This window comes from Ascaphus truei, chromosome 16 (genome assembly GCF_040206685.1).
Source record: "Ascaphus truei isolate aAscTru1 chromosome 16, aAscTru1.hap1, whole genome shotgun sequence".
NCBI lineage: Eukaryota > Metazoa > Chordata > Amphibia > Anura > Ascaphidae > Ascaphus > Ascaphus truei.
The window spans coordinates 33721639-33749407 of NC_134498.1; the positions used below are offsets into that span (position 1 = coordinate 33721639).

The 27769-nt window shown below is 46.1% G+C and overlaps 1 protein-coding gene and 1 pseudogene across 1 annotated transcript; one reads left to right on the top strand and one right to left on the bottom strand.

Moving 5' to 3' along the window:
* The window catches only part of LOC142467427 (thioredoxin reductase-like selenoprotein T), a 30231-nt pseudogene extending 29996 nt beyond the window's left edge, over window positions 1-235 (bottom strand).
* FAAH2 (fatty acid amide hydrolase 2) lies at window positions 187-27279 on the top strand. Its single transcript, XM_075573092.1, has 10 exons — window positions 187-492; window positions 12234-12453; window positions 12543-12752; window positions 14205-14324; window positions 14663-14798; window positions 15106-15223; window positions 16202-16315; window positions 20830-20932; window positions 26434-26628; window positions 26861-27279. Exons 1-10 carry the CDS (start codon window positions 331-333, stop codon window positions 27034-27036), a joined length of 1554 nt encoding a protein of 517 aa, XP_075429207.1. The 5' UTR covers window positions 187-330; the 3' UTR covers window positions 27037-27279.
* Window positions 27280-27769: the final 490 nt, after the last annotated feature.

Below are 27769 nucleotides of genomic sequence, written 5' to 3' on the forward strand. Positions count from 1 at the left end.
AATATCATCAAGCTAATGAATAAAACTACCCAATTCATAAATGTGTATATATTTATGTGTAATATATATATATATATATACACACACACACTGGATATATTCATATATATTTATAGTCTCCTCACTGTCCGTGTCAGGTTGTGTGAATAAAGTTTCTTGTATTGATTCATCACCCACTCACAACAGACACATAGCTCGCGGTACTTCCGGGTTGTGTCATTCAGAGCTCGGCTCAGCGGCTCGCGCCTCGCGCCCCTCGCTCTCTCTACGTCACGTGTCCCCTTGGGACTCTCTCCTCTCTTGCCGCCGCCCCCCACCCCCGGTCACGTGATGCTCCTCGCCCTTGCGCTCCGCGGGTTCTCCCGCCTCCTCCTCGCGCTGATCCGCCTGCTCGCCTTATTTACCAGTGACCCGCCCCGCCCGGAGCCCCCGCGAGACCCGCTGCTCCTCACACCGGCGGCCGTGCTGGCTGAGAAGATCCGACGCGGGCAGGTGAGAGGAATGCCGGGAAATGTAGTCGTGGGGGACGGCCGGGGTCACGTGATCCCGCCCCTAGCTTAGTGACGTCACTGTGTGAGGCAGAGGATGGGGATTCCTGTCACTCATATTTGTAGTATGAATTATTGTTCAATATTTCTATATGTAAGTGTAGCACAGGTTATCTCTATCTCTCCCCCACCCCCCTCCCCTGGAGATGTATAGCTACAGTGTGTGTGTAGGGTGGTGGGTAGGGTGCAATACCTGGTGGCTCACAGGTGGCATGAGCCTCCGCTGCTGGGAGCCTGGGGTGTACCCTGGAACGATGCTCAGTAGCGCCTCCACCTGTACGGGATTCTAGTGTTACAGTACACATACAATAAACAATGGTATAACTAGAACAAAGGGGATGGACAATCTATTTTATGAGGAGAGGCTCGCTAAATTAGATTTATTTACATTACAAAAGAGGCGTCTAAGAGGGGATATGATAACTATATAGAAATATATTCAGGGACAGTACAAGGAGTTTTCAAAAGAACGATTTATCCCACGGGCAGTACAAAGGACTCGGGGGCATCCCTTTAGGTTGGAGGAAAGGAGATTTCACCAGCAACAAAGGAAAGGGTTCTTTACAGTAAGGGCAGTTACTATGTGGGATTCATTACCCATGGAGTCTGTGATGGCAGATACAATAAATTTGTAAATAAATACTATGTAACTATATGCATAATAATGATCATAATCAACACACAATAGTGCCACAACTGTAACACTGCCCACTTAAACGGAGGTGTACGTTGGTGCACGTGTTGTGGTGAGGTACCTGCCGGGTGATGCCACACCCGGGCGCGCAGATGCTGTCGTTGGGATCCACGGGTCCAGAAAGGTCTCTCACTCTGCAGAGGGTGATCTATTTGCAGACCACCAAGGGCCAGGATACCAACGTGTCCTGGCTGTGTCCCTCACTGGTACTACAGTACTATCCCTCACTGGTACTACAGGGCCGTGTCCCTACCCTATGGGCCGGTCCCTGCAGCAACCACACACTGAGGGGAGTCGGGGCCTAACGGGTTTCTAGCCTAGTGCAGATACTACAGACACCTGCACGTACCTCTTACCCTGTCCTTGTCCCAGCTCAGACGTGCAAAATGTATCAATGTTCCCCTCAGGAGAATCCTGGCACCCTATTGGCTAAGCGTAGCCAGGTGATCTTGCAGCCCCATGGTCTGTTGGGAACTGCAGTTCCCATGTGGAACTTATCCTAGTCCTATAGGCTGCCATTCGCACACATACCCTGCGCATGCGCAAAGCTCTGTGTGATGTCCACCGCACTGCTGTGGGTGCACGCTGCGCTGTGGTTAGCCAGCCATTGTATACTAGGGCCGCGTGCACGGCAGTGAGCGTGGAGCCGGGCGATAGCGGGGAAGACTGTGAAAAGTAAGTATTTGCGCCGCTCAGTGTGTGTGTGTGTGATATGTCAATAAATAATTTCTTCACATAGCATGTCTTTTTTTAAATTTTAATATACACACACACAGTGACGCACACACACAGCGACGCACACACACAGTACCTTCCAAGCCTGTCACTCACAGCAACACGGACCGTACACACGAAAAGTGTGCGTCACGTGCGTTCGTACAGGCCCACTATATTATTCGCCTGAGGTATATAAAGTTGATACAGTGAACCGCATTCTGTTTAGGGTTCCAAGTATTCTAATGTATTTTAAATGTTAGTGTGTGTGTGTGTGTGTGTGTGTGTGTGTGTGTATATATATATATACACACACACACACAATAGCCGAGATACCCGGCGTTGCCCGGAATGAACTGTTCCCGCTCCCCCTCTAGCTCCGCTCCCCCCCCCCCTTCACAGCTCCACACATAATTCGGCCCCCCATGCACCTCAAATCACTCTCCCCGCCCTACACCTCACATCACTCTCCCCCCTGCACTCCACAGCACTCTCCCCCCCCTGCACCCCACATCACTCCCCCCTCCCCTGCACCTCACATCACTCTCCCCCCCTGCACCTCACATCACTCTCCCCCCTCCTGCACCTCACATCACTCTCCCCCCCTGCACCTCACATCACTCTCCCCCCTCCTGCACCTCACATCACTGCCCCCCCCCTGCATCTCACCTCTACTCCTCACTCTCTTACAGCCCCACCTCTCCCCCTCCCTTTTACACCCACACTTCTCCCCCTCCCTTTTACACCCACACCTCTCCCCTTCCCTAAACCCTCAACCCCATGACAAACACTCTTCCCCATAATGGCCGTTCTATACTGTTTGCGGCCGTGCGCGTGCATGTGCGAAAGCGTGTGCACGTGCTGCATGCTTTTCGTGTGTATGCTGTGAGTGAAGGTACTGTGTGTGTTTGTGTGTATATGTGTATGTGTGTGTAGAGATTGTGAATTATGTATTAAATATTTAAAAAATAAAAAAAAATGTTGTAATAAAAATATTATTTATTTAACTTTGACGCATACATACACACACGCACAAACATACATACACATACATATATTACAGCGCCGGTAGCGGCGCAAAATCATTAATTTCTTCATCTTCTCCCTCGTCGGTCCGCTCCCTGCCGTGCGCGCGTGCGGCACCATCATAGAATGGCTGACTCACCTTAGCCAACTAAAACTGCCGCGCGCGCACGGTGTAGCGCGTGCCCGCACTATAGAACCAGCCTAAGGAATGTGTGGATGGCCTCCAATTCAGCACGGCAACCAATCATGTACCCCCCTGCAAAGCAAAGGCCAATCAGCGGCCTTGCGCTGAGAAACTGACCAATCAGTGGTCTTGCAGAGAGGTAACAACCAATCAGGAAGAACAATTAAAACCAGGAAGAAAAAAAAACCCAACCGTCCCAAAATAAAAAATATCATTAGTATGCAAAGTTTCAGGTGTGTAGGTTTCATAGTCTTGGAGCTGTGGCTCTGACAGCTTTACTTTTAGTTTGAAAGTGGTGCTGCTCTCCAGAGTTTTTCAGTAAGAAATGCAATTGCTCTGATTTGCTTGTCAGTGACATTTTAACACTCATAGAATTAATGCGTTTAAGTAAAAAAAATCACCAAGTTAAACTATAAAAGAGTGGTGATATGTTGATTGTTTTATTTTTATTTATTAATGTGACAGGTATGGCATGACTAAAAGTCTGCATCTAATATACACCATGTGAAAGAGTAAAACAATACATGAATAAGTAAATAAAAAAGAAATTAAAAATTATTTCTGAAAAATAATTTAAAAACACGCATATATTAAAAAAAGGAAAAAAAAAAAGAACGATTCCTGCGCTCCTACCAATTAGGCTAAGATAAAATAATATTCTCATGAAAAAGGGTATTTGGTTAAACCCTTTGGCCAAAGCTTTTGTAAGCCTGCATGCCACGTCAAGGCAACCCGTTTAATGCAGGTACCTACACTATACTGTATATAAATGTAATAATTGTCCCATGGACTGGTGAAAAAAGTGTTAAAGCCCTGAAGGGGTTAAATAAAGCATGAGCTTAAGTGAGTAGTGCAATTAAAATCTGGCTAAAGCCAGTATCATACTTACTTTTGCTATAAAGGTAAACAGGGTGCACAAATTCCCTGGTGTGAATATAATACAACTTACATATATACATCTCTCTGTCAGCCTTACACATTCACCTACCGTTCAATGGAGGGGCATGTCCAGACTGACACTGGGGTGTATTATACCTGCACTAATTGGAGAATTAGTAGGGGATCAGTAGCTGCTATATAAAGCAGATGAGCCAATAAACCTACCCCTATGACGTTTCAGAGATACAGGCATACCCCGCTTTAAGTACACTCACTTTAAGTACACTCGCGAGTAAGTACATATCGCCCAATAGGCAAACGGCAGCTCGCGCATGCGCCTGTCAGCACGTCCTGAACAGCAATACCGGCTCCCTACCTGTAACAAAGGTGTGCGCAAGCGGGGAGACTATAGAACCTGTTACTAAGGCGTTATTTACATCAGTTATGCACGTATATGACGATTGCAGTACAGTACATGCATCGATAAGTGGGAAAAGGTAGTGCTTCACTTTAAGTACATTTTCGCTTTACATACATGCTCCGGTCCCATTGCGTACGTTAATGCGGGGTATGCCTGTATATAAAAAATGAAAGGAAAAAAAGTCCCAAGTTCATACGATGGATCGCGGTGAATCTGTGACCAAACTCTTGATATGACCTTTAATAATGTCTGTTTGGATACTGGCAGCCTCTTTCTGGGGTCAACAACCTCCCATATGTCAACCTAGAAAAAGAAAAGAGAAAAAAGCGCCCGATCCTAGTATAATTCTGAGTATAAAGGATTTAATAAAATGAATTGAGACAATTTAAAACTCACAAATTAGTCATGAAATTCGAGCATGGTATGAGCGGACTCATGCGAAGACATGAAGAAGTCCAGACACCATCTGCTTGCTCCGTCGAAAGATGTATCCTGGAACTTTGCTGCAGGTGTCGCAGTCTAAAGAATCCTCCGGCAACCCAAGGTAACAGCGTTCTAGTTCCTGGTATGGAAAGTTCCCAATACACGCGGGCAATTTTGGCAGGTCTTATCTGGTCTCTTCTCTGGCTCCAAGTCAAGCATACAATCAGCCACCGTAGGTTGCTCACACCATGTGACCCTACGCAAAAAAGAGTTTAATTTTTTTTTTTAAACAAATTCAAATTTATTTATAAAATATTTTATTTATAAAATATTTTACCAGGAAGTAATACATTGAGAGTTACCTCTCGTTTTCACGTATGTCCTGGGCAAATGTAGATTGAATCGGAGATACAGATATTTAGAAACCCAATGAATTATCTTGCCGTGTGTGTGTGTGTGTGTGTGTGTGTGTGTGTGTGTGTGTGTGTGTGTGTGTGTGTGCAATACCTATATATCTCTTGTAAAAAGGGTCATTTAGTTTAACCCTTTGGCCAAAGCGTCTTAAGCCTGCTGCCACTTACAAGGCATGACCGTAGCAGGACCCAACACTCACCTGGGGTAAAATTCTTATTTACCTGTATAATTACAGGAAGAATGTAGAATAATCAATATATATAAATTATCTCTTTTTTTGCTTTTATAGCTATTCAAAATCACTTTTGGTGGTATAATACAGATGATTTAAGTTGGCAATCAATGTGGAGTTTCTCAATTGAATTTGAGCACAATTTAATGCTTACAATCATTAATTGAGTCCATCCCCTGATGAAATCCGTCTCAACTGAAGAAACGCGTAGGGTCACGTGGTGTGAACAACGTGGCGTCATTTGATGCCGCATTAAAGGTAAGGGGGGCGCGACTCAGGGGGAGAGCAGGCAGGGGGCACAGCACATGAAGTTTGCGCACCCCTGCTCCACCTGACTGCGCTGCACCGTATTTCAATTATTGCCAAGGCGTGACTGTGTGTGTGATGTATGTGTATATGTATATATATGCTGGGTGATAATGGGGAAAGGCGGGGTTGCAGACCTGCATAAGACATGCAGATGAGCATACAGCTATATTTGCATATTTGCTTTCCAGTGGAGGGTTTTTGTCACTTTTTTTTACTCACCATAACTTAACTCAGTATTATGGTTTAGCCTATCCCATAGCCTCTCTTGCATTCCCAGTAAAATCAACCCCACACTGATGAGACCCATCAAGGTCGTAACAGCTGTCTGTGGGTGGTTTTCTGGGTATGCACCTTAACCCTGGCTGTGCTCAAAGCTGTGACCATGCAGCAAGCTTAAGCCTATAGGGAACCATGTTAAAAATGGTTATTGAGGCAAAAAGTGACACTGTGTGCTCATTTGCATGTCATTTCCCAGAATCCCTTGCTGCAGTGGAAGTGCTGTATGCTGGGTGATAATGGGGAAAGGCGGGGTTGCAGACCTGCCTAAGACATGCAGATGAGCATACAGCTATATTTGCATATATATGTATGTGTATATATATGTATGTATACTCATATCCTTATCTCTGCCTCAAAGTGGTGGGATGGAGGCAACAGGTGTTTAAGAAGATGTATAGTGGCACTTGGGCTGGTAGGTTCAACCATGCCGCTGTTACTCTTTATACTTGCTCTGACAACTCTTCTTTTCAAAATACGCACTTCTTTCTACCAGCCCCATGTCTCCAACTCTATTCATATATCTCCATCCCTCTTTCCTTCACCACTTCTCAGTTCACATGAACTCCTTTCTTACCTGCGTCCTCTGACACTACACAGCTATATCCCCAGCAATAAAACACACCCCTACAAATCCTCCTCTCACATTCTCTTTCTTTCCATGCTTCTCCTCCTTGCTTCTGGGGATATCTCTCCCAATCCCGGTCTCTGCCTTATTTCTACTTGCCCTCGCCTGCAAAATGCAACTTCTACTCCTTCTGGTGTTAACCCCTCCAACCTCATACCCATCTACTGCCACCCTCCCTCCTCTCTCCCTTTCTCCTGTGCCCTTTGGAATGCTCGCTCCCTCTCTAACAAGTTCCTCTCTGTGCATGACTTCTTTCTCTCTCCCCCTCTGCTCCTATTTGCTATAACTGAGACCTGGCTCACTCAGTCTGACTCTGCTCTGGAAGCTGCCCTCTCTTATGGTGGCCTTTCCTTCTCCCCCACTCCACGCCCTGATGACAGGGGTGGGGGCATGGGTCTACTCCTCCCCCCTCTCTGCTGTTACCGTACCCTTCATATTCCTCCCTCTCTTGCTTTTCCCTCCTTTGAGGCTCACACTGTCCAGATCTTCTCTTCTCTCCCTGTCCACCTGTCCATGTGGCGGTCATCTATCGCCCACCTACCTCTACTCATCCCCCTTCTGCCTTTCTCTCTCACTTTGAATCCTGCTTTCTTTTTCTCCTCAGATTCCCCTGTTCTTTTCCTTGGGGACTTCAACTGCCACATTGATGACCCCTCTCTCCCTTGGACTTCCCGTTTCTCTCTCTAACCTCTTCTTTTGGCATTCAACAGTGGACTGCAGCCAGCACCCACAAGGATGACCACTACTTAGACCTGGTTTTCACAAAAAACTTATCTCTTTCCGATTTTCTCCATTTCCCCTTTTCCTCTCTCTGACCATCACCTCATGTCATTTTCTCTCTCTCGTTTCTCCCCTTCTCCATCTCCCCCTCTTTTCTGCAGAAACCTGCGCTCTATATGCCTCTCCTCTCTCATTTGTACTCCAGACCCTGACAACCTGGTCAGGAACTACAACTCTGCCTTATCCTCCTCTCTTGATCTACATGCCCCGCTTTCTCACTGCCGCCCTCGCCCTTCTAACCCCAGACCCTAGCTAAATTCCCACACGTGCATGCTGCGTTCCTCCACTCGTTCCTCTGAACGCCTCTGGAGGAAATCTCATACTCTTGCAGACTTCCTTCACTACAAATTTATGCTATCCTGTCTCAACTCTGCCCTCTCTCAGGCTAAACAAACCTTCTTTTCTTCACTAATCAACACACACAAATCTAACCCACGCCGACTCTTCTCTGTCTTTGACTCTCTACTCAAACCACCCCCAGCTGCCTCTTCTTCCTCCATTTCACCTCAGGACTTTGCTGACTATTTCAAGGAAAAGGTGGAATCCATTTGTCAGAACATCTCTTCTGTTTCCTCCTCCCATACTACACTGCTTCCTAAGTCTCCTCCTGCCTTCCTGGACTCCTTTTCCACTGTCGCAGAGGACGATGTGTCACTGCTGATCTCCTCTTCTCCATCTACCACTTGCCCTCTTGACACTATTCACTCCCATCTCCTAAAACATATTGTTCCTACTATAACCCCTACGCTGACACAGATATTTAGCACCTCCCTCAACTCTGGTACCTATCCCTCCTCCTTCAAGCATGCAACCGTTATACCATTACTCAAAAACAGCAAGCTTGACCCTAACTATCTTTCCAACTATCGACCTGTCTCCCTCCTGCCTTTTGCCTCTAAACTCCTTGAACGTCATGTATTCTCTCGCTTGCTCCATTTTCTCAACACCCATTCTCTCCTAGACCCTCTACAATCTGGCTTCTGCACGGCTCACTCGACGGAAACAGTCCTCACTAAATTAACTAATGACCTCCATGCTGTCAAAGACAGAGGTCATTACACTCTGTGCATATTACTCGAACTCTCTGCAGCATTTGACACCGTGGACCACCCTCTTCTCCACATTCTCCATACTCTTGGTATTCATAACAAAGCTCTATCCTGGATCTCCTCTTACCTCTCCCATCGTACTTTCAGTGTCTCCTCTGCTAACGCCTCCTCCTCTATCGATCTCTCTCTCAGGCGCTGTCCTGGGACCTTTTCCCTGTACACACTTTCTCTAGGTTACCTAATCACATCTCTTTGGTTTAAATATCACCTCTATGCTGACGACACACAAATTTACTTTTCAACCCCTGACCTGCTATACTGACCAACGTTTCTGAATGTCTCTCTGCTATATCATCCTGGATGGCCCTCCGCCGACTTAAACTTAACATGACAAAAACAGAACTCCTCATACTTCCTCCCAAACCTGGCCTTACTACCTCCTTCCACATTACTGTTGGAAGTACCATCATTCACCCAGTAGCCAAGCACGCTGCCTAGGGGTCACACTCGACTCCTCTCTCACATTCTCCTCTCACATTCAAAACGTCTCTAAAACCTGTCGCTTTTTTCTCCGCAATATTATAAAGATACGCCCTTTCCTCTGTTGCTCGACTGCTAAAACTCTGACTCAGGCCCTCATTCTCTCCCATCTCGATTACTGTAACCTCTGGCTGTCCGGCCTTACTGTCTCCCTACAATCTCTCCTAAACGCTGCGTCTCAGCATCTCCCCTGCTGAAATTACTCTCCTGGCTTCCTATCATCCTGCATCTCGCACTCAATTCTCCTCCTCATTTTTTCCCCCTCACATCTCGGCCCTAATTTCTCGCTATGCACCATCCCGACTCTTGCATTCTGCTCAAGGATGTCTTCTCTCTACCCCCTTTGTATCTAAAGCCATCTCCCGCCTTAAACCTTTCTCACTGACTGCCCCGCACCTCTGGAATACCCTTCCCCTCAATACCCGACTAGCACACTCTCCTTTAAGACCCACCTTAGACACACTTGCTTAAAGAAGCATATAAGTAGCACCGTAGATATTACTAGACACATGATACATAAAGCTTGGCCCCCTGCAGAAGCACTTATCAAAATGCCCTCCTATTGTCTCTGTAAGTTCCTCCTACATACCAATTAGATTGTAAGCTCCTCGGAGCATTAACTCCTCTTCCTAAATGTTACGTTTATGTCTGAAGCACTTATTCCCATGACCCGTTATCTGTATTTGTTATTTATGATTGTCACGTGTATTACTATTGTGAAGCGCTATGTACATTAATGGCGCTATATAAATAAAGACATACAATACAATACTATGAAAGCTTAAACAATATACCAGCTAAAGTGGGAAAGGTACTTTCCAACATGGAAATGGGGCCGGTGTGGCAAGTAATGCCTCAACCCCCAAATATGGAACACGCCAAGAAGCAAGAGCCCGCATTCTCCGGAGGCTGGAATGTCCCTGGGCTTGACGGCATTCAGGAAGAAGGTATGAAGGCAGAGGGTGCTAAGAATTCCCAGAGGTTCAACAAAAGCTGTCATTCAAACTTGGAGCTGGCTACTTACAACTGACGGACTCTCCAGTGAGGCAGCACTGGAAGACGATCTTGAAAATATTAAATGGGATATTGTTGGTCTTAGTGAAGAAAGAAGAAAATGTGAGGTACAGAAAATGGAAGAATCAGTGGAGTTGGCGTCATTGTTAACGAGATGGAGAAACAACATAGTGACGTATGAAATCTCATCTGGAAGAGCAGCAAGAATCGTCATTAAGTAGACAAAAAGATACAAGCTTCAAATAATCCAAGAGTATGCTCCAACATTAAGTCACACAGACAATGAATGAGGTGGGAGACTTCTACCATGAAATCAACCAACTAAACAGAAAAAGGAAATTGTCACCTAAAGATCGTTATGGGAGATTTCAATGCAAAGATTGGTGCCCAGCATTAAGTATGGTTATGGTAACAGGAATGAACATGGGGACAGATTGGTAGAATTTGAAAAATGTGAACATTTCTACATCATGAATTCATTCTTCAAGAGGAATCCAAATAGAAAATGGACATGGAATAAACCCAATGGAATAAAGCATGAAATGTACTATATCCTAGCTAACTTGAAACACGTGATTGAAGACTGCACAGTCCTTAACAGTTTGGGCACATGGGGAGATCACTGATTGGTTCTCTGCCGCTTACATCTGAATGTGAAGATGAAAACTATCAACATCAATAACCTCAAAAATAACATCAGACAAATTCAACTGGAGCTGGAAAATCGCTTAAGCTTGCTCGAAATGCATGGGGTCACTTTAACAAACAATTATGAAGAAAATAGCAGATGAGACAAAGCCGTGACTGAGGAAACTACAAGAAAAGAAGCAATCCTGAGATACAAGAATTGAATATGCAGAGCTGTGCAAGACAATCCACAAATGTCTAACTCGATATAAAAAAATGTAACTGTGATATGGTGAGGAAGACTGTTGAAGATAACAAATGCTTGAAGAAAACAAAGCAATGACTTATGATGGGGAAGAAGTAAATCATTGCACTCAAACAAGACAATGGATCAACAATAAAAGGCTGTGCACTTATCATAAAGAGAGTTGAGGACTTCTAAATAAAAATGTACAAGAACACAGATGACGCAGGACATAATTCAGCAGAGGAAGAGAGAGAAGAAACCACCAATGGTGGACCACGCATCCTTCCAGAAGAAGTGGCAAAGGCAATAAAATCCATTAAAAATGAGAAGGCTCCCGGGGAAGATAGAATTACAACTGAAATCTTGAAAAAAGCTAGGGAAGAAACATACTTGAGAACGAGAGGTAACTCTCAATAGATTACTTCCTGATAAAACATTTTGTAAATGGAGAAAAACCTTCCAAAACCTCTGTACATGCTGCTTGAAAAACAGAAAAATTCCAGAACAATGGATTAATGCCATAGTAATACTCATTCATAAGAATGGAGGCAAAGAAGACCCCAAGAAAGCCACATCAGCCATTAGATTACATGAAGATACAAGCAAGATAAGGCCTCGACCAGGGTTCCTGCTGGCGTGCGGAGACGCGCTGAGGCTCAGGGAAAGCGGGTGCTTTCCCTGGCCTTAGACAGCGCGCCGTCCGGGGGCGTGTCAGCGGGCGGGCCAGTCACGTCACGGAGCTGGTTCGCCCTCATTGGGCGAACCGCTCACGTGACCGGCCCTGCACTCCGGCGAGCGCTGAAATGTAAAATTCTGCTAAGACCTACGCTTCCGCGCACTTGCGCCGCTAAAGCCGCTCTCATTGCGGCTGTAGGGGCACACAGGTAAGTACAAGCGCGCCTCAGTACGCACTGACCATGCCCGAGGCCTAAGGATCAGCAAGGGAGTGCGGCAGGGAGACACTGTGTCATCAAAGCTTTTCACAGCAACATTGTGAAATAAGGAAGCATGGTGAATACTTGGAGATGAGAGGCTTCTAAGCGCAGTACCTGGGAGATCATTGGAGAGGCCTCCATCCAGCAGTGGATTGATAATGGCTGCATATGATGATGTGTGTGTGTGTATAGCCGAGTATGTCACGGTCCTCGGCTCCGGAGCAGTGTGTATATACAGCAGGGTATATATGTGTATATAACAGGGTATGTCACTGTCCCCTCTCTGTCCTCAGCTCAGGAGTAGTGACGTGGTCCAGTCCTTCATCTCCAGGATCCGGGAGGTGAACCCGGCTCTTAACGCCCTCGTGAGCGAGCGGTTTGATGACGCCTTACGTGAGGCGCAGAGCGTCGATGACCTGGTGTCCGCAGGGACAGAGGATGTGGAGACCCTTCGAGACAAGTTCCCCCTCCTCGGGGTCCCATTCACTGTTAAAGAAGCGTTCGCTCTGGAGGGTGAGCACAAAGGGTGGCCATTTTGAATACGCCCACCGTATATGCGAAATGAAGGTATATGTATGTATATAACACACATTCTTACCCAGGCATGCCGAACAGCTCCGGCCTCCTCTCTCGCCGCGAGCTGCGATCCCAGACAGACGCAGTGGTGGTGTCACGGTTGAAGAGAGCGGGTGGGATCCCGCTGGGGGTCACTAACTGCAGTGAGCTGTGTATGTGGTACGAGAGCAGCAACAAGGTGTACGGCAAGACCAGGAACCCCTACAACCCCCGCCACATGGTGGGGGGCAGCTCCGGTGAGAGGGGGGGGTGAAGGGGCGGGGAGAACAATAAAGATAGGGGTGGGGGAGACTAGGAAGAGAGATGAGACGGAGGTCCCAGGAACTCCTATAACTTCTGTCACGTGGTGGGGAGTAGATCTGGGGAGAGGGGGACAGGGAGAGGACAAGATAACTATATGTATGGCCTATCTGTATATGTGTATATACATACAGACACGCACACACACGCACACACACACACACACACATGTATGTATGTATGTATGTGTATATATATATATATACACATACATACATACGTGCGTGTGTGTGTGTGTGTGTGTGTATGTATGTATATATGTGTGTGTGTGTGTGTGTGTGTGTGTATGTTTTTATGTATGTGTGTGTATATATATGTATATGTGTGTGTGTGTGTGTGTGTATGTATGTGTGTGTGTATATATATATATATATATATATATATATATATATATATATATATATATATATATATATATATATGCACACACAACCTTTTGTTTTTCATTATATCTTATATATTGCAAGCTCAATGCCCATGAAAATTTGCACCATTGTAGCACAATGTAGACAATCAACTGATGTTATCTAAATTGATGTCATTGTATTATGTCAGCAAGCACCAGATACACTGCGGGAGGTACGTGATCATTAAGCGAGAAATAGGAGTTTTTCCTTCGTAGCTCGTAAATGCATTAATCTGTTGTAATCAAATCTGAAACACTTAGATTACTATGTCCTCCTTCTGCTAAAATGCATGCCTGGAGACAAGAACTGTCTGATTGAAGCATCGGTAACGCGTTGATCCAGCTGCTCCCACTCCTGAACGATACAAATTCGTTTTTCCAGGCCTCCTAGCGGCCATCCTTTATCAGTATAGCTATGTATGTAAGCGTTTTGGACCACAATCCTTGCTCTGTCTCAAGCACTTTATAATGTGTTTATCTTCTTTCGTTAAACACCATTTTGTACCTGTGCACTTGATGAGGTCACTATGATGTCGCCAATTCCAAAAGAATATTTATTAGATTATCAAGTAATTCTTAAATGTAATAATCTACTGTGACAGGCCTAGAATTGCTCAAAGTTTCCTGAAATTTGAATGAGTTTGCTGCAAGATACAACGAAAAATAAAAGGCGTCCCGTTTTTTCTGAACCCAGTGTGTAGAGTACAGTAGGTAAAGAGAAGGGCAAGCACTTAAATCATCAATAAGTGATATTTATTGTGTCTATGTTTTGGCTCCAGCCAGAGACTTGGAAGACTGCAGGTGGGAGGGTTGTGTACTGGGGGTAGTGCATACGTGTGTGTGCATGTGTATATCATTATCAGCATCTTAATTTCTTTAAGTAAAAGCACGCCTCCACTTAAGGGGGTATCGCAAAACTTTACAGGTTGAGAACAACTAAAATGAACTATATATATTTATATTATACATACTATACATACAGGTGGGGAGGGCTGTATCCTGGGAACAGCTGGATCTGTGATCGGGGTGGGCTCTGATATCGGAGGCAGTATACGGATGCCGGCGTTCTTCAATGGAGTATACGGACACAAGCCGACTACAGGTACACAATACATGTACCCCTCTGTATATATACCCCTTGTATGTACCACTGTATATTTATCACCTCTATGTACCCCTGTGTATATATGCCCCCTCTGTCTATATACTCCTGTTTGTTTGTGCATGTATATAGAGAGAGAGAGAGAGCACAGTGATATGGCATATAGTATAATAATAATGATGACAATTGGCTACAGTAACATTAGGATGCCATATTCCATATTCCTCTGTTCGTACTAAGGAACCCCCCGTAACCACCTGCTCCCACCCCCCTATCTGACGATCACGTGTAATAACTGTCACTGCTGTAGTCACGTCTTGTCCCTCCACTGTACCCAGGGGTGGTCCCCAATGAGGGCCAGTTCCCGAACGCCCACGGCTTACGCTGCTACTTCCTGTGCACGGGTCCTATGTGTCGATACGCTGAGGACCTCACCCCGGTGCTGAGAGTGATGGCCGGAGAGAGCGCCAGCAAGTGAGTGCAAGAGAGCGCCGGGGAGCGAGTGCAAGAGCGCCAGCAAGTGATTGTGTGAGAGCACCAGGAAGTGAGGGTAAGAGAGTGTCACGGAGAGAGCGCCAGGAAGTGAAGGCGTGAGAGTGCCAGAGAGTGAAGGTGAGTGCGCCAGGAAGTGAGGGGGAGAGAGTGCCAGGAATTGAGGGGGAGAGAGTGGCAGGGAGTGGCGTGAGGATGAAGAGGTGTTTCTGTCTCTTTCTGACTCACAGACTACGTCTGGGTGATGAGCTGTCTCTATCTCTCTCTGAGCTCTCTGTCTGTCTCGCAGGCTGCGCCTGGATGAGGAGGTGTCTCTCCGCAGTCTCCGTTTCTTCACTATGGAGAATGACGGTGGGGGACCGTTTGTGTCCCCAGTGGATAAGGAACTAGTACAGGCCCAGAGACGGGTGAGAGAGAGGGGTGACGGGGGGGGGGGATGATGTGATAGGGGGGATGTGTGAGAGAGGTGGAGGGGGTATTGGGATGTGAGAGAGGGGTGCAGGAGAGAGGGTGTGGATATGGGAGAGGGTGGAAATGGGAAAGAGAGGGAGGGATGTGGTGGGGAGAGGGTGGGATGTGTGAGAGGGATGTGTGTGTGGGAGAGAGGGATGGATGAGAGATTGGTGAGAGAGGCAGGGATATGTTTGAGTGAGGGTGTGTCAGAAAGATAGAGAGGGAGGGAAGTGTGAGATGGGTATGAAAGAAGGATGTGTGAGACGGGTGTGAGAGAGAGGGAGGGATGTGTGAGAGAAAAGGATGTGGGAGATTGGTGTGAGAGAGGGAGGGATGTGTGAGAGAGAAGGATGTGTGTCGGGTGTGTGAGAGTGAGGGATGTGTGAGATAAGGATGGGTGAGATGGGTGAGAGGGAGGGATGTGTGAGAGAGAAGGATGTGTGAGACGGGTGTGTGAGAGACAAGGATGTGTGACACAGATGTGAGAGAGGGAGGGATGTGGGAGATTGGTGTGAGAGGGAGGGATCTGTGAGAGAGAAGGGTGTGTGTGTGTGTGGGGGGGCTGTGTGTGTGTGTGTGTGTGTGTGTGTGTGTGTGTGTGTGTGTGTGTGTGTGTGTGTGTGTGTGTGTGTGTGTGTGTGTGTGTGTGTGTGTGTGTGATGGATGAGAGACTGGTGAGAGGAGGGATATGTTTCAGTGTGAGGGGGTGTGCGAGAAAGATGGGGAAGGAGGGATGTGGGAGAGAGGATGTGTGACATGGGTGTGAGAGTGGGAGGGATGTGTGAAACGGGTGTGAGAGAGGGAGGGATGTGAGAGAGGGATGTGCAAGAGAGGGAGGGATGTGTGAGACGGTTGCGAAGGAGCGTGGAGAAGAGACGTCTCCCACTTCAGAAGCCAGCTCTGCCCATACCGTTTATCCCCCTCCCCCCCAGGTGGTTGAGAAGTTGGAGTCGACGCTCGGTGTGCACGTGCAGCCGCTCAGAATACACAACCTGCGCTACTCCTTCCAGATATGGTCAGCAATGATGTCATCAGCTGAAGAGCCGGTCAGGAGTTATATACTGCTTTATACACACACAGTGACTGCAGGAATATACCCTGCTATATACACACAAAGTGACTGCAGGAATATACCCTGCTATATACACACACAGTATGAAGAAATGTCCTAGAAGCGCAATAAACGTGAGAGGGTATAAGGCACATAAAGGTATCTTTTAAGATGCTGCTCACTCGGTGGACAGGAGATGCAGAACTCAATGTTCCCCCAGATATGTGGACTCCCAGGCACCTTAATAAAAGATACAACTGGACATAGTGCAGACCGTCTGAACAATTTATAATGGATAAGTGAAAAAGGGCGTTACACTCACATGGTATCAGTTAAAAACAAGCATTTAGATCTCTCTGGATCTCGCTGGCCGGATGGATGGTGTCTCCTCTTCCCCTCTCTCGTGGCGTGCGTTCCAGCGGTGCGTTCCACTCAACCGGAAGTGATGTCATCCGCTACGTCCACTTCCTGGGGTTTCGGCCGGCGCTGAAGAAAAACGTCACTCTACACGTTTCACCACATAGGTTTCATCAGGAGTGACGTTTCAGTGGATAGGGGCGGTGTATATACCCTAATTCTGGGTCTCATTAGTCAGAAAAACACCTGATACTACTTTAACTCATAGTATACATCTGTGGCTATAATGAGCTATACAAAAATGCTATCTCTCTATTGCACACATATGAAATTTATAAGTTAACTCATATATGTTGTGCAAATAACATTTTTGGTATACAGTTCTTAAAAATACATATTATTTATACAATCATTTTAAAATACATCAGGTTTGTTAAAAATATATATTTGGTTAAAAATATATATATACTATTTAATCTTCAGTGCAAATATTAACAATAAAAAATGTATAAACTTTAAATATAAAATACACTGCCTAAAAACACTTTAAAATAGTTAAAACAGGTATTACAAAGAAATTATCTCTAAACTGGAGGTATATATGTGGAAAGTGCTGGGCAAGAGGCATATTTCTAAAAATAGAAAGATAAAATGTTAGTGCATTATAAAATCATAGGAAAGGTTTAAGATCAAATTCTAAATTCAAACCGGATGGAGATATAGTTTTTAGTTCGAACATCCAGAAGGATTCCCTTTTAATCAATGCTTTATTTCTGTTTCCTCCTCTCCAATGGGGCATAACTTGTTCGATTGCTTTAAATTTTAACCCCTTGGGGTCCGCATTATGTACCATCAAGAAGTGGTTTGGAACACTATGTGTGGTCATTTTTCGTTTAATATTTCCTATATGTTCCAAAATGCGTGTTTTTAGGGGTCTTATAGTTTTCCCTATATACTGTAGACCACAATCACATTCAATCAGATAAATAACGAAATTGGACCTACAGTTTAAATGCTGTTTTATACTATATACCTTTTTTGTGATGTTAGATTCAAAGGTATTAGTATTCTTGCAACTATAATGGCAAGCAGTGCAGAATTTGCAATCAAAGAACCCTTTCGGTGGTTGTAACCACGTTGGGTTTTTATTTACAGTAGGACTCCTCAAAGCACTAGGTGCTACAAATTTCTTTACATTCGGTGCTTTTCTATATACCATTTGAACCTTGTTGGGCAGTGCAGTTCCTATAATGGGATCATTTCTCAATATAGACCAGTGACTGTTCAATATATCATTTATTTTGTGTGCATCCCTATTATACTGAGTAATAAAGGGTACCCTTAGCTTATCGTCTTCCCCACTTTTTTCTCTGGGGATCAACATAGACTCTCTGGATATTTGTCTTGTTTTATCCAACGCTTTTTGGATGACATTTGGCCTGTAGTTCCGTTCTGCAAACTTCCTGGACAGTGTAGTTGATTGTTCTTCATATACTTTGTTATCAGTGCAATTTCGTTTCAGTCTACAGTATTGGCCATATGGAATGTTGTTAATCCATTTATTAAGATGGCAACTGGACTGTAGGATGTAATTATTTGCATCCACATCTTTGAAGAAATTTTTTGTTTTAATAACATTGTTTTCTATATAAATTGTTAAGTCCAGGAAGTTTACAGTGGTTTTACTTACAATGGAGGTGAATCTAAGATTTAGCTCGTTATTGTTCAGATACAGAAGAAATGTATCTAGATCCTCCAATGTACCCTTCCAAACAAAGACAATATCATCAATGAACCTCCGCCATGTGACCAAATTTGCCCCAAGACCTATCCAAGACCATATATACTGATCTTCCCACATGGCCATCAATAGATTGGCATAGCTGGGGGCAAATTTGGTCCCCATGGCGGTTCCACATAATTGCAGGAAAAACTCATCACAAAACCAAAAAAATTTTTTTGTTAGGACAAATTCAATACATTTTATAAGAAAGTCTATCTGTGTCTCTAGGTATATAGTATAAAACAGCATTTAAACTGTAGGTCCAATTTCGTTATTTATCTGATTGAATGTGATTGTGGTCTACAGTATATAGGGAAAACTATAAGACCCCTAAAAACACGCATTTTGGAACATATAGGAAATATTAAACGAAAAATGACCACACATAGTGTTCCAAACCACTTCTTGATGGTACATAATGCGGACCCCAAGGGGTTAAAATTTAAAGCAATCGAACAAGTTATGCCCCATTGGAGAGGAGGAAACAGAAATAAAGCATTGATTAAAAGGGAATCCTTCTGGATGTTCGAACTAAAAACTATATCTCCATCCGGTTTGAATTTAGAATTTGATCTTAAACCTTTCCTATGATTTTATAATGCACTAACATTTTATCTTTCTATTTTTAGAAATATGCCTCTTGCCCAGCACTTTCCACATATATACCTCCAGTTTAGAGATAATTTCTTTGTAATACCTGTTTTAACTATTTTAAAGTGTTTTTAGGCAGTGTATTTTATATTTAAAGTTTATACATTTTTTATTGCTAATATTTGCACTGAAGATTAAATAGTATATATATATTTTCAACCAAATATATATTTTTAACAAACCTGATGTATTTTAAAATGATTGTATAAATAATATGTATTTTTAAGAACTGTATACCAAAAATGTTATTTGCACAACATATATGAGTTAACTTATAAATTTCATATGTGTGCAATAGAGAGATAGCATTTTTGTATAGCTCATTATAGCCACAGATGTATACTATGAGTTAAAGTAGTATCAGGTGTTTTTCTGACTAATGAGACCCAGAATTAGGGTATATACACCGCCCCTATCCACTGAAACGTCACTCCTGATGAAACCTATGTGGTGAAACGCGTAGAGTGACGTTTTTCTTCAGCGCCGGCCGAAACCCCAGGAAGTGGACGTAGCGGATGACATCACTTCCGGTTGAGTGGAACGCACCGCTGGAACGCACGCCACGAGAGAGGGGAAGAGGAGACACCATCCATCCGGCCAGCGAGATCCAGAGAGATCTAAATGCTTGTTTTTAACTGATACCATGTGAGTGTAACTCCCTTTTTCACTTATCCATTATAAATTGTTCAGACGGTCTGCCTATATAAGTGTCAAAAAGGAGAGCTATTGAGCGTGGCATATGTATACAACAAACGACAGACAAGTCCAATGCTACATCCAACATGACAAAAATACACAGTAAAATACTTATATATTCTCTTGCAAAAGGGTCATTTAGTTTAACCCTTTGGCCAAAGCATTGTAAGCTTGCGAGCCACATCAAGGCAGACCCTGTTCGCAAGTCCTAACACTACCAGATAAAATACTAATATACCTATTTAAGGATTAAAATTCTCATTTACCTCTATTAGGAGGGAGAAAGACCACATTGGATCTATATCCAGTAGAATGAAAGGACCTACTAACTTGGGAAGTTAGTAGGTCCTTTTCATTCTACTGGATATAGATCCAATGTGGTCTTTCTCCCTCCTAATAGAGGTAAATGAGAATTTTAATCCTAATATAGGTATATTAGTATTTTATCTGGTAGTGTTAGGACTTGCGAACAGGGTCTGCCTTGATGTGGCTTAAAACGCTTTGGCCAAAGGGTTAAACTAAATGACCCCTTTTCAAGAGAATATATAAGTATTTTACTGTGTATTTTTGTCATGTTGGATGTAGCATTGGGCTTGTCTGTCGTTTGTTGTATATACACAAAATGACTGCAGGAATATACCCTTCTATATACATCAGTCACTACTGGAATATACACAGTGACTGTGGGAATATACCCTGCTATATACACACACACAGTGACTGCAGGAATATACCCTGTGATGTACTACACACAGTGACTGCGGAGAATATACCCTGCTATATACACAGTGACTGCAGGAATATACCCTGCTGTATATACACACACCCAGTAACTGCAGGGATATACCATGCTATATTCAAACAGTGACTACAGGAATATACCCTGATATACTCACAGTTACTGCGGTGACTTTACCCAGCTATACACACACACACACGCTCACTGACTGCAGGAGTATACCTTGCTATATGCACACAGTGACTGCTGGAATATACCCTGTAATACTCTCTGTCTCCCGCAGAGTTTTGCAGAACTAATGTCAGGTAACGGCAGAGCTTTGTGGCCAAGCTGGGAGCTCGTGAAATGGATATTTGGTCTCTCAAACCATACACTGCCAGCGATTGGTGAGAATGGAGACTGGCACTGCCGCTGTGTGTATGAGGGGGAGGCTGGCACTGCCACTGAGTGTGTGTGTGAGGGAGAGGCTGGCACTGCCGCTGTTTTTGTGAGGGGGAGGATGGCAGTGCCGCTGTGTGTGTATGTGAGGGGAGGCTGGAACTGCCACTGTGTGTGTGTGTTTGTGTGTGTGGGGGCGGGAGGGAGGCCGGCACAGCTGCTATGTATATGAGTGGGAGGCTGTAGACACGAAATCCAGGGGGAGCATAGGGGAGAAACAAAACAATTCTAAGTGCAGCAGAATGGAAATGGGTAATATAAAAGATTTCACAATCTTGGCTCTTTAGAAATGACTACTTACAAGATGTAAGAGTCAAAACAGCAGGGTTGACTATTAGTCAGTGGTGAGTATGTGAAGTTGTAGTCATCAAGGTGGTTCTGGTAACTCAGGAGGATACGACCCAAAAAGAGAGAACAAACTGGCATAGCACAGATCAACCAAGTTTTCAAAGTTTATCTATGTAAAAAAAAGTATACACTCACAATGTGACAGTTAAAAACGGGCATGTAACACTTAATAAGTGTATCGGAGGGTATGAATAGCCTGCTGGCTCACCATCCCGCAACTCCCGGTACTCGTCTGTCTTTGCCTCTGCTCCACTGCGTCACCGCACGGCTCGGCGTCTGACGTCAGATCAGGTTTCCTCGGTCAGGTGGGGGCTGGCCTTCAATGACTCCTCTCCTTACAGCTCCGCAGCAAGATACTCCCACTCTACGCGTTTCGCTACGTGGATCACGTGGAGCCGACGGGATGGTGAGCCAGCAGGCTATTCATACCCTCCGATACACTTATTAAGTGTTACATGCCCGTTTTTGAGGTTGGGATCGAGAGCAAAGTCTCCATCTTTGCTGATGATACTAAATTTTGTAAGGTAGTAGAATCAGAGCAGGATGTAATTTCTCTCCCGAGGGTTGGAGTTAGAGCCTGAGATGGACACATGTTGGGATCTACCTGATAGGTAGGACTGAAACCAGTTTAAAGCATGCTTCCCTATTCCAGAGCTCCGGAGTTTGTTAAGCAGGATAACATGATCAACTGTGTCAAAAGCCTTTGCAACATCTAGGAATACTGCACCAGTGAGTTGTCCCAGTTCCATACCACACTGGATTTCATTGCAAACGTTTAGCAGGGTAGTTACGGTGGAGTGTTTGGGGCGAAACCCAGACTGGAATTGGCTAGGGAAATTTGTCTTGGTATAGTAATCGCTTAATTGGGAGTGAACACATTTTTCCATGATTTTGGATAGAATTGGGAGAAGTGAGATTGGCCTGTAGTGTGAGACAGTGTTTTTGTCCCCACTTTTGAAGATTGGGACAACTCTGGCAGTTTTCCAGTTCTTAGGGATATGGCCTATGGACAGGATAGAGTTAACTATGGAAGCAATTGGTTTGGCAATGGCTGGGGGACCAAGTCGTAGGAACTTAGATTGTAGTAAGTCAGGTCCACATTGGCTGCTTAGTTTTAGTTTGAGGAGCGCTTGTGTAATCTCCTCGTCGGATACTGGGCCAAATTAAAATTGTGGGCAGTGTTGGGAGGGGGTGGGGCTATGTGGGCACTCCCAGGATGAGATTCCTGTTTGTGGTTTGGGTTGCGTTTCGCTAATAAGTTTGTAGTACACCCCACAAAGTAGTCATTGAATGCATGTAATGCTTGAGCTGCCCACGAGCAAGACAGGTCCCCGGTACTGAGGTGGGAAAGTATTAAACCACGCACCCACCGCAGCGGAAGCGTGCCTGGCAGGCGGATTGTCAACGTAGCTGGGTCTGGGTTGGAGAGAGTGGGTAATAGATACTTGCCAGAGTCTTGGATTGGAGAAGTAAGAATAGTTAAGTCTGTTAGCCGTGGTCTGGGGTTGGAGGGATCCGAATCATAGTAGACCGTAGAGCCGTGGTTTGGGGTTGGAGAAGTTAGAGTTGTAGTGGTCTGTATAGCCGTGGTCTGGGTTAGTGAGGTCGCAGAGTAGGTGATAAGCCGGGGTCAGTATCCAGAGGGGTTCCTAGGTTAAGTCGGGACAGTACACGAAGAATCAAGCTGCAGGGTAAACACAGGACAAAGGAGCAAGGCACAACAAAACGCAGGAGCTCAAGGCTACAACCATTTGTGCTCAGCAAAGCAGGAGTGAATGAGCAAGGCATATAAGGCATACAAGATGCAATGAGACAGGAGGTGGAATGGAGGCGCGGCCTCCGGAGACACGGATTGGCAACAGGAGACAAGTGAGCTTGGAGAATACTTGCCACGCAGCTGGGGAGTGGTGCACGTCATCACGTGTGCCTGTCGCGCGAGAGAGAAGCGCGGCACGTCCGAGGGGGCGGAGTTAAGCTCCGTGGAACTCTAGAAGAGCTGCGCGTGCGCTCTGTAAACAGAGCGGGGGGCGCGCACGCACTGGTACCAGAGTGGAGGTCTGAGGCAATGCAGGTAAGGAGGGAACACGTCGCAAAGGACGTGTTCCCCGATTCCTTACAATGCATTTGCAATGTCAGTGGGGTTTGTCAGAGTAATATCCCCCTTAGTAATAAAAAAAAAAAAACAATATAGACCGGCGCCTTAAAGTCCAAATGGGTGATATATAAAAGTCCAATGGATGGCTTGGGATATCCAATAGATGGTGATCTAGTCCAGTGGACAGCAGGTTCCTCAGCAGCAGCAGGGGAGACAAGAGGACAAGATCATAGTGTAACACAGTATGGTTATAACAATTAACACATAGACATAGACAGACAGGCACACACAACACTAAACAAATAGGCTGACTAATACAATAATGATTTAATGAACACGATAAAATACAGCAGGCTGGTGACGAGCAGGTCTAGGATCCGGTGTGTAAAACCGAAATCCTACTTACAGCAAGTCCCTAGGATAAGCGCAGGTGAGTGGAGTATAGATGGTCCGGCGACAGATGTTGGTGGACGCGTGCCACGTGTAGATGCCTGCAGGAGCCTCCTCGGATTACTGCCGATGATGGCGACGCTGCCTTCTACTACATGGGACGCCTTCCGTTGGCGCCCCGAACTACGTCACAGCGGGCGGGACAACACACCGGATCTCACTGCCGATACAAGCTCCTATGCACTGCGACTCCAGGAACTGCTTCAAGGGTCTGCTCCTCTACCAATACAGCTGATGAATGTAGGTAGAACTGTGTAAGCAGCAGCACCTGTTCTCTCTCTCTGAAGCTGACAAGGTGCATGCCTTGTCCAGAAAACAGCAGGGAGTCGCAGTGCATAGGAGCTTGTATCGGCAGTGAGATCCGGTGTGTTGTCCCGCCCGCTGTGACGTAGTTCCGGGCGCCAACGGAAGGCGTCCCGTGTAGTAGAAGGCAGCGTCGCCATCATCGGCAGTAATCCGAGGATGCTCCTGCAGGCATCTACACGTGGCACGCGTCCACCAACATCTGTCGCCGGACCATCTATACTCCACTCACCTGCGCTTATCCTAGGGACTTGCTGTAAGTAGGATTTCGGTTTTACACACCGGATCCTAGACCTGCTCGTCACCAGCCTGCTGTATTTTATCGTGTTCATTCAATCATTATTGTATTAGTCAGCCTATTTGTTTAGTGTTGTGTGTGCCTGTCTGTCTATGTCTATGTGTTAATTGTTATAACCATACTGTGTTACACTATGATCTTGTCCTCTTGTCTCCCCTGCATGTCATATCATTTTTGCTGCTGAGGAACCTGATGGTCCACTGGACTAGATCACCATCTATTGGATATTCCAAGCCATCCATTGGACTTTTATATATCACCCATTTGGACTTTAAGGCGCCGGTCTGTATTGTTTTTTTTGTCTATCACTAACTGTGTTTGGGTTAGTTTTTCCTGGCAGCCTTGCCATATTTTATTTAATTATTATCAATATTATCCACCACGTTGTTGTTAATATTTGTATTACATTTTGTATTCACCTCTATTTTTAGCGCTATACACACCACCCTTTTTTCTAATCCCCCTTAGTAATATTACTTGGTTGTTGATGGTTAGAAGGCTGGAATATGTTGTGGATAACCTTCCAGAAGTTAGCTGGATTTGATGTAGTCTGGAGGAGATTGTCAGAGTAATATTGTGCTTTTGCATGCCTTGTTTGCCTTGTGCACATGTTCCACAGGCATCTGTGGTAATTGAGATCCTTGGTAGTGCCTGTTACTTTGTAGCTTTTCCACAAGGCATCCCTGAACTGGTAGAGTGCTATAAGGTCAGTTGTAACCCATGGAAGGTGGGCCCTCCATACCCTTATTCTGCATAGTGGAGCATGGGCATCACAGAGTGTTAAGAACTCGGATTGGAAATAGTCGAGCGCAGAATTGGGGTCAGGTGTAAGGGGGGAAGCTGGCACTGCCGCTGTAAGAGGGGGAGGCTGGCACTGCCACTGTGTGCGAAGGGGGGGGGGGGTTGGAACTGCCGTTTGTGTGTGAGGGTGGAAGTTGGCACTGCTGCTGTGTGTGAGGGGGGAGGCTGGCATGGCTGCTTTGTGTGAAGGGGAGGATGGCACTGCTGTGTGTGTGTGAGGGGGCAAGATTGGCACAGCTGCTGTGTGTGAGGGGGGAGGCTGGCACTGCCACTGTGTGTGTGAGGGGGGAGGCCGGAACTACTGCTGTGTGTATTTGAGGGGGGGATGCTGTCACTGCCGCTGTGAGGGGGAGGCTGGCACTGCCGCTGTGTATGTGAGGGGGAGGCTGGCACTGCTGCTGTGTGTGTGAGGGGAAGCTGGCACTGCTGCTGTGTGTGTAAGGGGGAGGCTGGCACTGCCGCTGTGTGCGTGAGGGAAAGGCTGGCACTGCCGCTGTGTGTGTGAAGGGGAGGCTGGCACTGCCGCTGTGTGTGTGAGGGGGAGGCTGGCTCTGCTGCTGTGTGTGTGAGGGGGCGGCTGGCACTGCTGCTGTGTGTGTGAGGGGGAGGCTGGCACTGCCGCTGTGTGTGTGAGGGGGAGGCTGGCACTGCCGCTGTGTGTGTGTGTGAGGGGGAGGCTGGCACTGCCACTGTGTGTGTGAGGGGGAGGCTGGCACTGCCGCTGTGTGTGTGTGAGGGGAGGATGGCACTGCTGCTGTGTGTGTGAGGGGGAAGCTGGCACTGCTGCTGTGTGTGTGTGTGAGGGGGGGGGCTGGTACTGCCGCTGTGTGTGTGAGGGGAGGCTGGCACTGCTGCTGTGTGAGGGGGATGCTGGCACTGCTGCTGTGTGTGAGGGGGAAGCTGGCACTGCCGCTGTGTGTGTGTGAGGGGGCTGGCACTGCCGCTGTGTGTGTGAGGGGGAAGCTGGCACTGCTGCTGTGTGTGTGTGAGGGGGGGCTGGCACTGCTGCTGTGTGTGTGAGGGGGAGGCTGGCACTACTGCTGTGTGTGTGTGTGTGTGAGGGGTAGGCTGGCACTGCCGCTGTGTGTGTGAGGGGGAGGCTGTATATATTAGTGCGGGAGTTTTAATCTGTACCCGTTCTCTGATCTGCGCAGGTCTGGCTCTCACTGAGAAGCTGACGCACCTGAACACTCAGGCAAATGAGAGGTTGGAGAAGATGGCTGGAAACTTGAAAGACGAAATCAACACCCTGCTGGGGTCAGACGGGATCCTGCTGTACCCCTCACATCCCAAGATCGCCCCCAGACACCACGAGCCAATTGCTATGCCTTTCAACTTTGCCTATACAGGTAAGTGCCCCACGTGGTACAGGGACACTGGCAGAGGGAAGCTAGGTGACTTGAAGTCTGTCCCTCATGAGCAAGGTGACATTGACACAGAGACATTTTTTATCTCCCTCCCTCTCACGCTCCCTCTTCTCTCTCTCATGCTATCTCACTCCTCCCCCACGTCTCACCTCCCACCCCCTCTCGTCTCCCCCTGTCTATCTCTCACGTCGTCTCTCTCTCCCCATCCCTTTAGGTATATTTAACGTTCTGGGTGTCCCAGTCACACAGTGTCCCCTGGGCCTGAGTGAGGAGGGGCTTCCTCTCGGTATACAGCTCATCGCGTCTCACTACAACGACCACCTCACAATCGCCCTCGCTCGTCACCTGGAGAAGGCGCTGGGGGGCTGGACACCACCAGGAGGTCCCTAACCCTGACCCAGGAGAGAGAGAGAGAGGACTGGTGGACCTGCCCTAAGGCAGATCAGAGGTGCTGGATTTCCCACTCCACATGTCCCTGTTCCCCCAGGGAGACTGAGTGTTTATAATGCAGAGACTTTACTAATTATTTGTATTTACCACTATTACCCCAATAAGGACCCAGAGTGCCTCCCCGCTCTGCTGTCCTGAATCGAGTGATGAATCTTTTTTAATAAATGACTGGTGGTAACTGTGTCACTGTGGTTGCTCTGCAATGCTCTGAGTATCACTGACGGGCCACTCCCTATAACCCCTCCTATTACCCAATATAACCACTCCCTATCATTCCTATTGCTCCATATAAACACGCCCTATAATGCCTATTCCCCCCATATAACCGCTCCCTATAACTTCTCCTATTGTTCCATATAACCCCTCCCCATAACTCTTATTACTCAATATAACTTCTCCAAGATGGGCTGCAGGTAATCTAGGATGGCCTTAGATCCAAGGGTTAGTGGAGATGGATGTAGGAGAGACTGCAGGCTGCAGCAGCGGTGTCGGCCTTGGGTTTTGCCTTTTTGAAAACAAATGAGGAGCAAACCAAGAGTGTTGTGCTGAGCGTATATTCGTGTTGTGGATCAAGAAGCCAGAGCCCCCCGTTGGAGCCACGTGAAAAGTTCAACAAAAAAAAGAAGTTGGCAGACACTTAAAAGAAGTGGGATTGAGACTAGATCCCAGAAAG